The sequence below is a fragment of the Micrasema longulum genome, unplaced genomic scaffold, assembly GCF_059751315.1.
Source record: "Micrasema longulum isolate JH-2025_06_02 unplaced genomic scaffold, ASM5975131v1 h1tg001532l, whole genome shotgun sequence".
Taxonomy (NCBI): Eukaryota; Metazoa; Arthropoda; class Insecta; order Trichoptera; family Brachycentridae; genus Micrasema; species Micrasema longulum.
This window is the reverse complement of record NW_028278715.1, coordinates 124,910-140,489: the sequence shown is the minus strand read 5'-3', so window position 1 is coordinate 140,489 and position 15,580 is coordinate 124,910. Positions and strand designations below refer to the sequence as shown.

Genomic DNA, 15,580 nt, shown 5'->3' with positions numbered 1-15,580 from the left:
TGTCATTTGAGTTGTTTAGAATCGAAACTTGTATTTTTCAAAATACGATTTTGAGAAAAATGCGATAACCCTATGTAGAAATAACCTTATTATTTATTGCAAAAATGATTTTATAATTGGATTTTAGTCAAAAAATGTAAAGGATCTGTATTTCACGATGTTAAAATGATATTTATGAAGAAATTGAGATAATAAAAATAATTATATTTCTCTGATTTATATAACGTCATTTTTGTAAAAAATCACCTCAAGGGCGCTTTACAATTGTATACCTAAACTTACATTCTAACTAAACTAAAGTGATATACATATTATATTTCCAGATTTAAAATTGAGGGTATGATAGTCTAAAGAAGTGGGATTTGAGTTGGGATCTGAACTCCTTTAAAAAAATGGATAACGTGAGTTATGATCCCAAATATTGGTATAATGCAACTTTTTATTGTGAAGACAATAAAAAAATAAGGCTTAAATAATCATGTAATATATATTAAACAAAACCCTGTTATGGTTTTTGGCCCAACAGTATGCAGCTATTGAAACTGGTGTCATAGAATTGGGTCCCATCAGTTGCAAGGAAAATATCCAAGATTTTTTTTCTTATTTGTCTCAATATTAAAGTGTACGTTTCATATCTTTTTTCCATATCTTCTATTGATTAAATGGAGGAAGTTTTGACACCAAAGCCCATTTGTGTAGCGCTCTTCTACGGTTAAATTATACATTTTTACCACAAAGTCCTGTTTAATAGATAAATAGCGCGAATAAAAGTAACTTTGCATAGTTTTCTTAATTTGCGTACATTTTCAAAATGTAAGTTTTATAATTCCACACAACTTATTTCTATTTGGTTAAAGAACGCACCATCAAGTAGAAGAAAAACACGTCAGCATAACATTGTATTTGTATAGTACATTTTACCTAAGGAGTTAGCTTGACAGACAAACATCGAGCAAGACTGTTTATGTATTTCTTGTTGGTTGTCCCAAATTTGCACACAAATGTATTATCTAAAATATCTATTTTGTAACAGAAACGTAAGAAAGAAATCTTTTTTGTGAATTGGTTTGGGATACAAATTAAATGTTGACATAATTTCGATTAAAAAAACAATTATATACAAGCGTTCCATTTTCAAATCCCGAAATCAAATCGGGTGACATTTGTATTCCGCGCGACACCTCGCGTCACATATTGAACTGCGACCTCTGTGGGGTTAAATAACATTATCTGAGCATTAAACGATTTTTTTAACCGCAACAAAGGGTTTTATTTTTTCAAAATAATAATGAAGTGTTTTTAAGGTGAATCTTAATTACTTTTATTCATTACCATATTACAACAGCGATGAAGAACTTTTTAGAGAAGGTAATATAGAAGTCTAGACATCTACAGGGCCTATGACCTGTCATAGGCTGCTTTAAGTGGCTTTTTTACACACTGTGTAACATTCACTATTCTGACCACATTTGAACATCCATATTCCTTCAATTCTTTCATCTGTTGATGTTTGTGAAGTTAAAGAGATATAACCTTTATTTATGCGGGTGAGATTCATATAATTTAATTATTTCACCTACATACTAGGTAACGCCCGAAAATTTCTACTGTGGCCACTTAAATCAGCCAATGACAGGTCATAAGCCCTGTAGATGCATAGACTTCCATATTATCTTCTTTAAAATGTTTTTCATTTCTGTTGTAATATTTTAATGTTACCAGCTCCCCAGGAAGTTGAATCCAGCCCCTGTCTACAAAAATTTGGACAAAATCAAAATATTGTTAATTTTATTCAGTTGAAAATAGTTTATACATTATTATCTTTTTACTCTTATTCGCACCCCACGGTGCATAGGACACCGCATTGCTAAAACACATGCAGCGTATCTCGATCATATGTATCCTAGGCTTCCGACGTCTGTCCAAGGATAGTGAAGTACTGCATTGTAGAATCACCTTTTGACCAAATACTTACAATTCCGATTTTCCGGGAATCGAACCCAGGATACGGTAGGCTAATACGCTAATTACTACACTACGATACGACCCTATCTCTACTTTATTTTCATTGGGGATTTTTACTTGACAATTGTTATCGAGTCAAATGCTTGTCCAGGATTTTGGTTTTATTTCACACACAGAACTGTTGATTTTTTTACCTCGTGGATACAGATAAAAATATAACTATATTTCAAATAAAGACACTGATTTTTCTTTTTTTCAAAACTGTGTATTTTGGAAGATAAGTGATAATTTTATTTATTAAACTCTCTCTAAACAAATATTTTTTTGTACTTACAATATTCATTTGCTGTTCTTGAATTTCACGGTAAACCTCAACAACTTTCATCAAAGCGGTCCCTGAAACAAAAAAAAACAAATTTAATTGAAAATAATAATAAATAAGTGTCGAATAGTAAATCTGAAAGGGTATCAATTAAAATAAATTATTTGATTTTTTTAATATTTATAGTTACACAATTTCTACAAATAATGCAAAACATCCGTTTTATGTATCTAATATTGTATTTTTTGTATTGGACTATTTTGGATTGTATTAACTGATATTAAGTACTGTAACAAAAATGTTTTCTTTTGATGCACTGTCCCGAATAAGTTTATTTTAAAACTTCTGGGAATATAATATATTATTTATGTATTATATTTTTCATTAACAATATCGGCATATATATTTTTAAATTTCAAATTATCGCTTTATTATTGATTACATGTGGACACAATATTCCAAAGGGGTAAAAGTAACAGTTCGAAGTTTGTGAGTCATTTAAAGCTTCTTACTGTTTCGATTATTTCATAATTATCTAAATTTGTTGCAATAGAGATCTGTCACTTTCCGATTTAAGTGGCCACTTTACTTTCTGTGTACCATTCACCATTTTGCCTATGTTTAAACATTCATATTTTCCTTACCGTTTTAACACTGAAAAATGGTTAATGGTTAAATTAAACCAGCCAATGACAGGCCAAAAGCTCTTCAAATACCTATACTTTGATGTTCCCTTTTCAAAAATGTTTTTCCTTTCTGTTGCAACAAATTCAGATCTAAATAACTCTCAACGGAGGAATCTCAGCTTCTCTTCAAACATTTGGACATACTCAAAACATTGTTGTTTTGGTTTTAAATATGAAATGCGTGAACTTAAGAATAAAGTACTCGTATGTAAAGCCGTTTAATTCATATTTTGTTTCTTCTTTTATATATATTTTTAATGTTGTTAAAGGAAATTTGAAACAAATTAGGTACATGTACTTAATTAATGTTATTAAATACATTTTTTTTTCCACTTTCCGACTTTTTGTGTCTATCGGCTTCGAGACGTACCCGTCTCTTCATCAGGACACTCACTACACCAACATGCAAATACGGTGGTGTTTTCATTCCCTTTACATTTTAACATTTTTAACATTTTTTTTTTGCACCACAACAGGCCAGGAGGCCTAATTACAGTGGTGAATTACATCACAGAGCACCCAGGCTTGAGAAAAATCACATTTTTAATTTTTGTGTTCTCACCGGGAATCGAACTCGCAACCTTCCGTGCGTGAGTCAAGCGTCTTGACCACTACACCACGGAGGCCGCCAATACTCTGCATGTAAATGATATATTTTATCATGTATACTTCGGTGACGGTATAGGTGAAAGTGAAAGTGTATATAGATAGTATCTGCATGTTGGTGTAAAGAGTGGCCTGATAAAGAGACGGATACGTCTTGAATCCGTGAGACATAAAAAGTCGGTAAGTGGTTAAACACTAATATTTACTAAGGTTAATACAAATGTTTGACCACAAAGTTAATGCTTTAAACATAAATAATACATGTACCTTATTACCAAATAATACTTTCGAATTATACCACCATTATTTATATGATCATTGAAAAACCGTATTGAAACGTTTTTTTTTACAAACTTGTATCTCATCAACCAACCTTCAGCATACCTCATAGAGTTAAACTGCATACTTAAATCTTTTTATTTATTTAAGCATATACCTCTTTACCTGATTGCCAAAGATTTATTAAATTTTATTAGTTAATGTTATTTTTATTTTTTAATGTTAAAAAGTCGGATTTGATTATTATTATTTTTTTTTTTTTTCCACCACAACAGGCCAGGAGGCCTAATTACAGTGGTGATTTACATCACGGAACACCCGGGCTTCAGAAAAATCACATTTTATTTTTTGTGTTCTCACCGGGAATCGAACCCGGAACCTTCCGTGTGTGAGTCAAGCGTCTTGACCACTACACCACGGAGGCCGCCATTTTGTTTTCATTATTCATCATTATCATTCATCATTATCATTCATCATTATCATTCATCATTATCATTCATCATTATAATGCCATTGAAAGGGTACAAAATAAATTCCTGCCCTTTATAAACCATAAATTAAAAACACCTGTAGAAGCCTTAAATTATGATTTTCTTAGAAGTGAAATGAGATTACCTGAATTGTCAGACCGAAAAGTTAAAGCTGATTTGTTATTCTTATTTAAAATAATGAAATCAATTATTTACAGCCCTGCTTTACTTGAACTAATTCAAATTCGAATACCTGGTAGGTGCACTAGAAGTGAAGAATTTTTTTTTTAAACAATTCTTGTATCAACTTTAAAATGCATTCACCTATATCCAGGATACATAGGTATGGAAATAAGTTCGAACAAATATTTGATATTTTCAATACAAACTCTGTTAATGCATTTAAATGTAATATCAGATACGTATTTTTGTTTGTTTTTCATATATATAAATTTTACATTTATTTATTTCCAATTCTGATAAAATAAAGGTGTTATTAGGATTATTCAAGTTTTCATATTGCTCCAAAAAACGTATTGTTTATAAAGTATAATTGTAGCATTATTTTTCTTTTTCATTATTACCTAGCTAAATAATAGCAACTTAGGGTTTATGTTAAATTATTCTCAAATTTACTTTGTAATATTTATATATTTGTAAATATTAGACCATTAGATTTTCTCACGTTAATTGTTATCTTTTATTTCTCATCTTAGATATGTTAGGTTTCTTTTTTACTTTTTTGCTGTTTTTTTATTAAATATTTTACTTTCATTTTTCAACTTTATTTCATATTTTAAATTACATAATTAATTGTTCACTGCTGTGATAATTTCTATAAAACTTTTTATGGTAAAAGATTCTTTAAACCGTCAATATATGGCGGCCTCCGTGGTGTAGTGGTCAAGATGCTTGACTCACACTCGGAAGGTTCTAGGTTCGATTCCCGGTGAGTTGGGCCTCCTGGCCTATTGTGGTGCAAAAAAATGTAAATTTAAAATGTAAAATGAAATGTACACTATGAATAAATAAATAAATAATCGGCGCGCGTGCATGATAAGAAATGTGAGAATGTAGAAGTAGCGAGATATGTATGGTATTATAGAGTGACGTGGCGTTCTACCATCGCTGCCTACCCTTCCGGGGATACGGCGTGATGGTTGGTTCGTTTGGGTGGGAATGTATATTTAGTGCTTGGGAAAAAACGTGGGAATGTATATTTAGTGCTGTAATGTTTATACGTAAGTAATTTTTTTTTTATTATTTGTTTTTTAATGAAAATAAATATTTGCGATCTTATGATTTAACCAAATTTTTCAATTATAGGGGCATTTTCAACGAGATGGAAATAACTCTCTATTTCAAAATAGGAACCAAGTTGTGGTAGAGCGGGAGCAAACACTGCGTACCTCGGACCTCTGATCCGTGAGTCCGCGACACTAGCCACTGGACCAAAACTCGGTTGAATTGTATATTTATTTAATTATATATTTTTCTTTATTTATAAGAAGTTTAGTCTGTAAGAAAAGACCATAATTTTTTGTATTTTTTTCAAAGAAACAAAATCTACAAGCAAACTATTATTTGTAAGTAACAAAAATGAAATTTTGTGTTAGTTTTCACGTTAAGCTTTTGCCAATTTAAGCGTTTTCTTTATCAGTATGAGAAAGAAGCAAAATAACCGGTGAAACAATAAACTTTTTGAATAGACTTTACGTTTTCGATAAACTCTTCTTATCTGCTTTTTATCTTAAGATAAACTTAAATGAGTTTCATTATTCAATAGAGCCCTTTTGGAATAAATTTATAAACATGCCAAAAACCTGAATGTATTCAAGGTGCAAACTAGCCATCACAAAAGAACAATAAATTGCAAAACATTGTTGTTACCCTTTATAATTAAGCGTACTTTTTCCTTATTATAAATGGTTGAATTGTGCTATTCACAGTGTATAAAATAGATTACGTAAAATGAATCGGGTTGTAGTCCCGTGGCTAGGGTTGCGTATTAACGGATCAGAAGCCCAAGGTTCGAACCCCGCTGTACCAACTTAATTTCCATTTTCTAATAGTGAATTATTTACAACTCGTTGGAAATGGCCACAAAATAGTGTGTGAACGCTTTGATTTCTCATTATTTGAAAAAAAAACATTATTTTTGTATTATTATTTTACATATTTGTAAAATAAAAGTATAACTAAAATACGACACACATTATGTCTGTTGATTGTTTGTTAAATTTTCCACTAGGCGTATATTGAAGAATCGCAAGGATAGTAATTATGTATGATTTTAAGAAGTGTAATCGTATTTTATGAAATGCATATTACCTTATATGTTTTAAGAATCATTCGCACTAAAATAAAATTGTTTATGTGAATTTTTTTTTTTAAGTGTGTAATATAAAAATTTTTTTAGCATGTCCAAATATTTGTAGACAAGCTAAATTTCTTCCTTAGAGAGTTGTTAAGATCTAAATTAGGTTATTTAAGTCATTAGCCCTGTAATGTCGATACTTCCATATTGAAATAAATTTAGATGTATTATGTCAATGTTTCTATTGTTTAAATAAACACATTTTTTTATAAAACTGTTCCAAATATACATACTAAATATACATACATTTGTTTATTAATAAATCATTTTATTAATATTCAAATGTATGTATTCGTATTGATCTATTTTATAATACGTTCATTTAAACATATTACAAGAGAGATGAAGAACTCTTTAGATAAGAGAATATAGAATACTAGGCATCCACAGGGCTTATGACCTGTCATTGGCTGGTTTAAGTGGCCACTTTACACACTGTGTAACATTTACTATTTGTTGTTTGAATATCCACATTTCCTCAATTCTACTATCTTCTGATTTCATAATAGTTAATTTATTGTTATAAAAAGTTAAAAGTCTGAAAAAATTGTTGTTTGTCAAATTTAAATAAACCACCAGAAACACTTTATTTTGTGTTGCAAGTAATGAATTTCCCCTTTTGAAAGGATATAAAAAAAACAATATTCTTTGAGCTGGACTGCTGTGATGCTTTTACGTTTATAAGCTGACAGACCCTGATTTATTTCTCTAATTATGTGCTTTTCCATTACATTTCCTTTCGTTTCATTTATTTATTCATTGTAAGCATTGAAAACATTACGCAGTATTTAATCTCAATGCATTACAAAATATACGAATTAGATTAATTAAATAGAAAAAAAAAGTCATTAAAAATGAACTTATATTAAAATCATAAAATTGCTTTCCTAAGAAAAATCTCACTGTCATGAAATATGTACATCATTATCCAAGGCAATACTAATGAATAATAAGATTGCTCCACCTACCAGCCTACCATTGGCAGGTTGGTTCTGCATTGTGGTAGTTAAAACAACCTGTATTTGCACGATCAAGTCCATCAAATACTTGAAGATGGACATGTCAAAAGTAGGAATAATCGGCGTGCGTGCATAAGAAGATGTATGAATGTAGAGGAAGCGAGGGCTGTATGCCAAGATAGAGTGTTATGGCGTTCTATCCTCTCTGCCTACCCCTACGGGGAAACGGCGTGATAGTTTGTTGTTGTTGTTGTTGTATTCCCTTTGTCAAAGACAAAAACGAAGTAAACCTTATTAACTGAGAATATTTGAATTATGTACATTTTATAATACTAACATCCGGTGATCCTCTTGATTTAATCAAAGCCTTGAAGTGGAATGGGAAAAAATCCATTAACGTAAAATTTTAACTTCCTAAGTAGGTCCAATACTAAGCTTCTTTTTAACATAACAATTAAACAAAAAAAGCCGTATCTACGAACGAGCTTTCCAAGGTAATTTTTTATATTCGTCGGGTGTACAGGCTTTTTGAAGCCCTTATATTTTTCACTCTAAAGTCGAGCTTTGCGCCTAAAATATTAGGGGATTTTTGTCAAACATTTCCTCGTTAAAAGGGGATGAAAGTGTTGGGCCTTCTCGAAGGGCGTTTCGAAGGGTAGTTTTAACGTTTATTGTAACAAATCGGTTATTTTAATTAAAGCTGAGTACATAATATGCTTAATTGAGTTGTTAAATGAACCGTTATTATGAGAATTAAACATTACAAGCTTAAAACGCTCTTGCAAACTGTAAAATTGTTTAAAAAATAAAAATTGAGATGGAGAACGTTTGAGAGAAGGATACATGGAAATCTAGGCATTTACAGGGCTTACGACCTGTCTTCGGCTAGTTTAAATGGCCACTTTACAAACTTTATAATATTCAACATTTTGCCAATTTTCGAACGTCCATATTTCTTAAGACTCCTTTATTTTTGTAAAAAGATTAATCTGATTGAATTATTTCACGTACTAGGCAAGGCCTGAAAACTACTTTCCAATTTTTTTTTCCTCTTTGACCAGTTGGCGAGATGCAATATTTTGAATGTGTCCATACGTTTAGAAAAAATCAAAATTGTGTGTAAAATTATTTTCTTGTTACTGAATGTCTGTCGTGAATATTTTCTTGAGCTTCATTCTATTTAATAAATTATATTCTATTTAATGACATACGTATGCAAATTATTGTAAAAAAATAAAATATTCAACAACGACCCATGTATTTTACTAATAGGTTTTTTTAGCTAAGCAACCAGAGGCGGTTCCTTAGTATGTGCATAAGTGCAGTGCACTGCCAAGTAAAAATATGTGGAAATAAATTAGTCATTTTATTGATAGTAAAAATATGTTATAAGTGGGTAGAAAGAAACAGGGATTCGTTGCAATATTATACTCGTAAACATCACAATATTCAATACTAGCGCCAAAAGATCTAGCGAGATCGACTCTAGCGGACGATTTCTCATCTTGTCTACACATGCGCAATCGTCCCTGTGCATATTCTGTTTTGCACAATTCTTTACCGTGAATTTGTATGAAATACGTCATTTTTAATAAGATTGTCATTTGAGCGAGATAGACAACGCTTTATACCGGTGAATCGTGCGTTAGAGGAAGAAGGTCGTAGACATACTCCGGGCATTTGAAGTTTGAAGTTCGTTTGCAATGTCACTTTGAACATGCGTAATGACATGATATTTTTACGAATTTAGATGATTTAGTATCCTATAATGTGCGTTTAATGTTAGGCGAATTTAACGTCCCTGGTTCCGATGCGCGGGCTGTCATCTGTCATATTATTGCCCGTTTATCACGTCAGACCTGTCATATTATTATAATATTATTGAACTTAATTTATAAGTTGACAAAATGTAAAGAAACGCACTGCCCATGTTTTCGGTCAGAAGCTGCTAGTGTAAGCTACCTAAAATACTAAATGTTTCAAATAAACTAACTTGAGTTCATAAATGTTTTCTTTAAAACTTACAACAGTAACATGAATAAAAATATTACTCATCGGGGAGTAATTTTTTCAATAAGTAAATTTACTATTTGATTTTACAACGAAGAAAGTAAAAGTAAACGTAATTCACTGTTTTATTCATATTTTTGTAAAAACCACTTAAACTTTAGAATTATAAGTCAACCGGATTTGAGGCTACATCCTTATAACCATGACTTGAACAAACTTAGAAATATGTAGCGCGAGTAATTGCGTTGCTATTTATATTTTTAACTCTTGTGTGGCTGAGATGTCACACTAGTCGACATAGGACACAAGACTTGATATATCTCTCTTATTTTTTTAAATGATGAATTCGTATGTTTCGTAATCTTCAAATGGACATTTTTGCACCCGATTTGGAAAGTAAAATTTGTACAACTATGCTAAATGTTATTACAAAAAATATTTATCCTTGCTACGCAAAGAATGAAAGTCTGCTAATTCAGCAACACCTCTATACAGATATCTTATATAAGAGAAAAACGAAGATAGAAATCATAACAAAGAAGACAAAGACGCTGTTCTGCGGCGTGTTGTCCAAAACAGATTTACTTTCCAGTCTGTTGATGACAGTGATGGGGGACGCACGCGCATAACATGAAAGGCGAATTTGTGATTTTATATTTATTTTGCTATAACAGGGCTAAATTATATGTTTATTCGCATTTATTATGGAAAAAAAATTATTAAACAATAAAATCTCCATGTTTCTTTTTTTACAAATGTCTGAACTTGAGAATAGTCCGTCTTTTACTAGTGGTAACACGATGTTACATCACCGCTCGCAAAAGGGATTATTTACCACAGTCTTTAAAGAGTTAAACATTGTAAGAAAGAAGCAGAAGAATGAAAGGGGGAGAGAAAAAAAAATGATTTGAATCATATCAGGAATATTTTTAAAAAAGGACTAGAAATTCAATTAAACTGATTATTTATTAAGGGGAATTTTTTAAAAAATGGCATGACTTGATCTTAATTTTTCTAGATTGTCTAAACAAAGAACATTTTTATTAATAATAAAATTTCTGCGCCTGTTTTTTTTGAAATATTAAACATAAGTATAACCGGGATGGAGAATACTAAAAGAAGGGAATATGGAAGTCTAAGCATTTACAGGGATTATGACCTGTCAACGGCTGGTTTAAGTGGCCACTTTATATACTGTAACATTCACCTTTTTGCCTATGTTTGAACATCCATATTTCTTCAACTCTTTCATTTATTGATTTTAGTGAGATTTGAGAGGTCCAAGAAGAAGTTTAAAATTTGGAAAATTGTTTTCAGGCGTTGCCTAGTATGTGAAATAATTCAGTCAAATGATTTTCTTCACAACAAAACAGGTTTCAGCTCTTTAACTTAACTAAAATCAATAAATGAAAGAATTCAAGAAATATGGAATTTCAAACATAGGCAAAATTGTGAATGTTACACAGTGTGTAAAGCAGCCACTTAAACCAACAATTGACAGGTCATAAGCCATGTAAATGCCTAGACTTCCATATTCCCTTCTTTAATGTTTTCTCTATCCCCGTTGTAATTTGTTAATCCTAACGACTCCCGAGGGGGTGAAATCCAGTCTTTTGTCTACAAACATTTTAACAAACTCAAATATTGTAATAAGTATAACCATTGAACAAAAACTCCCCATGATTCGTAATAAATTAAATTTAACTTAAACGTATAAGTGTTTTATGCAAATTTTTTAATTAATAAGTTATTATGTCATACCATAAAGCGAAAAATGTTTTTGATACTAAAAGCAGTTTAAAAAATAATTTAAACACTGTCGGAAAAATAGTTGAAAAGACTTTGGAATAATTGACTTTGTGAATTCGTTGTTTTGAACCAATAAGTATTTATTAATTTTAATGTTTAATATAGCTAATTATATATTATCTATTGTAATAGTTGTTTTTAGAAAAGTCAACTAACTTTAATTTGAAAACAAACTTGAGTAAAAGGTAAATTAACTTATTAATTTGAAATTGAAATAATTAGGGAAAACTAACTAATTTGAGTGACGCTATCCCGAAGAGAACCTCCATAATTTATTTCTTATTAATTATAACATGGCCTAATTCGAAAACGTATTTATGTTAAAGGATAACAGATTATGAATTTGCTATTATCCTTGCTTGCCCCAAATAATACAATTTAGGAAACCATATAAAGGAAAAAGGAAATACTGTTTATTTAATTAAGCGTACCTTTGTAACATTCTCTTTTGAGGTTGAGGAAAGTTTATTAATAATTTACTCTCCTTTGGACGTGACACGAATAAATTGGCCCTCAGATAACTATTACATTCATCATCATACCCCCCTCGTCTGCACTGGATGGCGCATAGGACACTTTATTGGAATATCAAATCCTGCCTACCTCGATTTTTGTAACATAGAGATAAGGTCTAATGTAAAAAATAAATCCAAAAAGGTTTCTAAATTAATATATGGGCACGCACTCTCGCCGCATTTTTACACCGCCCAAGACACACCGGAACTGCCCGACGTCGGCACGATCGGAGCTTGCCAGAATTTGCGTAAGCTAGGTCGGCTTCGGTTCAGTTGGTTTTTGCTCTCTCTTTCTAAAACTTATAAGCACCCACATCATGTAAACTTGTGTCGCGGTTTATTTATTCAGTGTTGTATTGAATTAAATCACATCTTTGTTTATCTTGTATTCATCGTATTATAAATTGTATAATATTTAATCTCAGAACAATTTAAGTTAATATTTTATTTAATTTTCGCAACCCTGCAAAAAAACTGCGGATAGTCATACCAACCATTTCATTTTAACCAAATATTTCACTACATAATTGGTCCAATTCACATTAGAGTCGATTTAAAATGATCCCTGGACGAGCGATTTCCACTCGAGGAATGCTCGAATGGTGATAAATCCGCCTCGTAGAGTAGTTACAAGCATTAAAAATTGGATTAAAAGATAATCTTCACTGCAATTATTATTGCTGTTTTTTTGCACCACAACAAGCCAGGTAGTCTTTTTACAGTGTTGAATTACCTTACAGCACACCCAGGCTTGAGAATAATCTAACTGAATTTTTGTTTTCTTACTGGGAATCGAACGCGAAACCTTCCGTGCGTGGGTCAAGTGACTTAGCCATTACACCACGGAGGCCAAAGGCAATATTTTATCGTTACTACACCAGGCACCCGAAGCGGAAGACAGACTACTTTTTCTGTTATAATATAACAGAAATAAATCCCCGTATTTATATTTTTTTTATATATTTTTTTATTTGAAACACCAGCTTTGTGATAATTCATTTTAATACAATAAAAATAAAACAACTTTGTTTTTAAACACTTATTTTTATTTTTTCTACCGACGGATTACAAAGCTAAACAAATTTCAGATACGCTCCAGTTGGAGTAAAAATGAGGGCATTAGAAGCAAATTTAAAAATCACTTTGAAGGAGTTACTTAGATATTTGCTAAACTTTGAAAAAAAAATAGTGAGATTATTTATTATGCTATACAAACTAAATAAAGAATGCTAAGTATAAGGTGTCAAGTAGTATGATTGTAATCTGTTATTGCAAGATTTAGAGACGGTTTTGAATTAAGCCATTATTTAGTTAGGTAGGTTTTTATGTAGAGTTTATTTTGGCATAAATAACTAATTTTCAGTTTTTGGTGGAGATTTCTAAGTTTGCTTTTAAAACCCTAAAATGCAGTCCCCGAGTGCAGATGACGATGACGATTTTTTTTTGCGTTGTCGTTTAATGAAAAGATTATTTTAATCGGCAGGGGAGAGTTAATTTCACAAACAACTAGGGTTGTAGGACAATAGCGTGGAAGTGCTACAAAAATATGAGGGTGCTATTTGCAAACTCGGTAAAATATGTTTTTCCTTATTTTTAGCAAATCACAAAAAACTAATTCAATAATAATTACATCTTAACGAATAAAAAAATTGAAAAAATTGTAATTAAAATTTTTAGTATAACTAGTTAATATTTTTAATGTAAATGGTTATGAAATAATCATAATTGTATCAAGAAACAATGGTAAAATAATAAATTTCATTTTGGACATTGCCAACTTTGTGATACTCAAGTAGAGGTTGCCATTGATGAGCTACCGAAACAAGATTTTCAGAAGAAACCGAAATTATACGTTCAAAGTCACTTCAAAACGCTCAAAGTTAGGCATTTTTATTGCTAAACCTTGCGAGTTTATTAACTTCTGTGTGGCTGTGATGCAGAGGCGAATCGTGTATAGAAGCGATTATGCGCAGCTTACCATTATATTTGACTATCCATAATAATGTTTAACTGCGACTTTATTTACAGAAAAACAAACAAATAATTTCCTATAAATCATTGGCACCATTCATATGTTACTCCAAATATAAATAAAAATATTAAAAAAGCGCAATATTTTAAACATTATTTCTTAAGGACTATTTTTCTTTGAGATGATACTTTTGACATATGACTCGCAACACACGTTGCGCTCGACGCGGCCGTTTTTGTCATTATTCATTTTTAGAACAAATCGGCCAGTTGACATTTCAATCGTTATGAGAATACCCAATAATGACTGAATTATAAAATTTTTATATGAGTTATGTGTTAAATTATTTAACAATATAGCTACACAATATAATATATCACAAAGTTACGTAGTTTGAGTTGATTTCATAAATGAAAGTTGTTGAATCCTACAGAATCACAATATAAATTTAGAGTAGAGTACATCATAGTATGTAACTACTATGTAGGTACACAAAAATTATATTTTTTTAATGCTTGCCTGTAAATAAAATCACCGTTGCCACAGCTGTGATGTCACACTAGTCTTTATACGATACAAGACACGACATTTTTCTCTTATTTTTTTAATGATGAAGTTATTTATTTTGTAATCTTCACATATACTTTTTAACACCGGATTTGGAAAGGAATATTTATATAACAATGCTGGATTTTTACACAAAAAGTATTTATCCTTGTCACGTGAAAAATGAATGTGACGCTAATATAGCAATAAATATACACAAAAGAGAGCACAAAGATAGAACTCGTATTACGAAAGACAGGGACGCTGTTCTGTGGCTGGTTTTCGTAAGAAAATATTCAGTCGATTATTGACGGTGATAAGGGATGCACGCACGCACGTAAGGTGACCGGCGTATTGATGAGTTTTGATTTATTTTGCTAGAACAGGCTAAATATCGTGTCAATTTTTTTAAATTATGGAAAAATAATTATTTAACAGTATGTCTTCATGTTTTTTTTTCAAATCTCTGAACTTTAGAATATTCTTCGGTTTGCTTGAATTAACACGATTTTACATAACCGCGCGCAAAGGAATTATTAACCACAGTCTTTTAAGGGTTAAAATAAATTTCAAATAAAATACCCGATAAAATAAAAGGCGCAAATAAAATCAGTAAATTTGTTTGTTGTAAGCGCTCTTTGATTCGTATTTATGTTAAACATACCTTTTCAACCAGAAAGCAATTACAAAAATATGCGTATGAAAAATTTTATAACTACTGAGTGTAGTCGACAAATCGCAAAATCAGTCTAGTTTTTACGGTTTATGTTAGACAATGGCAATACCATTATTTGAATGGACAACAATCCAAGATCTCTAATAGGGAATTATCACATACTACGAATATCAATAAAAATATATGAAATGGATTAAGAATAATTAATCGTATATTCAAAAGCCATATGGATACTGTGAAGACATGTTTTCATACATAAATGTAAAAAAAAAATACGTTGCAAGAAAAATGCGACGTGTTTGGCCTTGGTTGTTGTGAAGTCGAGATTCGTTATAATACCCTTAAAACTCTCTTTCGTTACCTAGTTTGCCCGCACCTAGAGTATTTC

At 31.0% G+C, this 15,580-nt stretch overlaps 1 protein-coding gene across 1 annotated transcript in view; it reads right to left on the bottom strand.

Annotated features, from left to right (window-relative positions):
- Window positions 1-15,580, bottom strand: part of LOC148275004 (uncharacterized) — a 165,761-nt gene that overhangs the window by 52,858 nt on the left and 97,323 nt on the right. Inside the window, exon 2 of the mRNA XM_088236283.1 lies at window positions 2,300-2,361. Coding sequence (XP_088092409.1) covers window positions 2,300-2,350 — 51 coding nt within the window. The 5' untranslated portion in view covers window positions 2,351-2,361. The remainder of the gene's footprint in view (window positions 1-2,299; window positions 2,362-15,580) is intronic.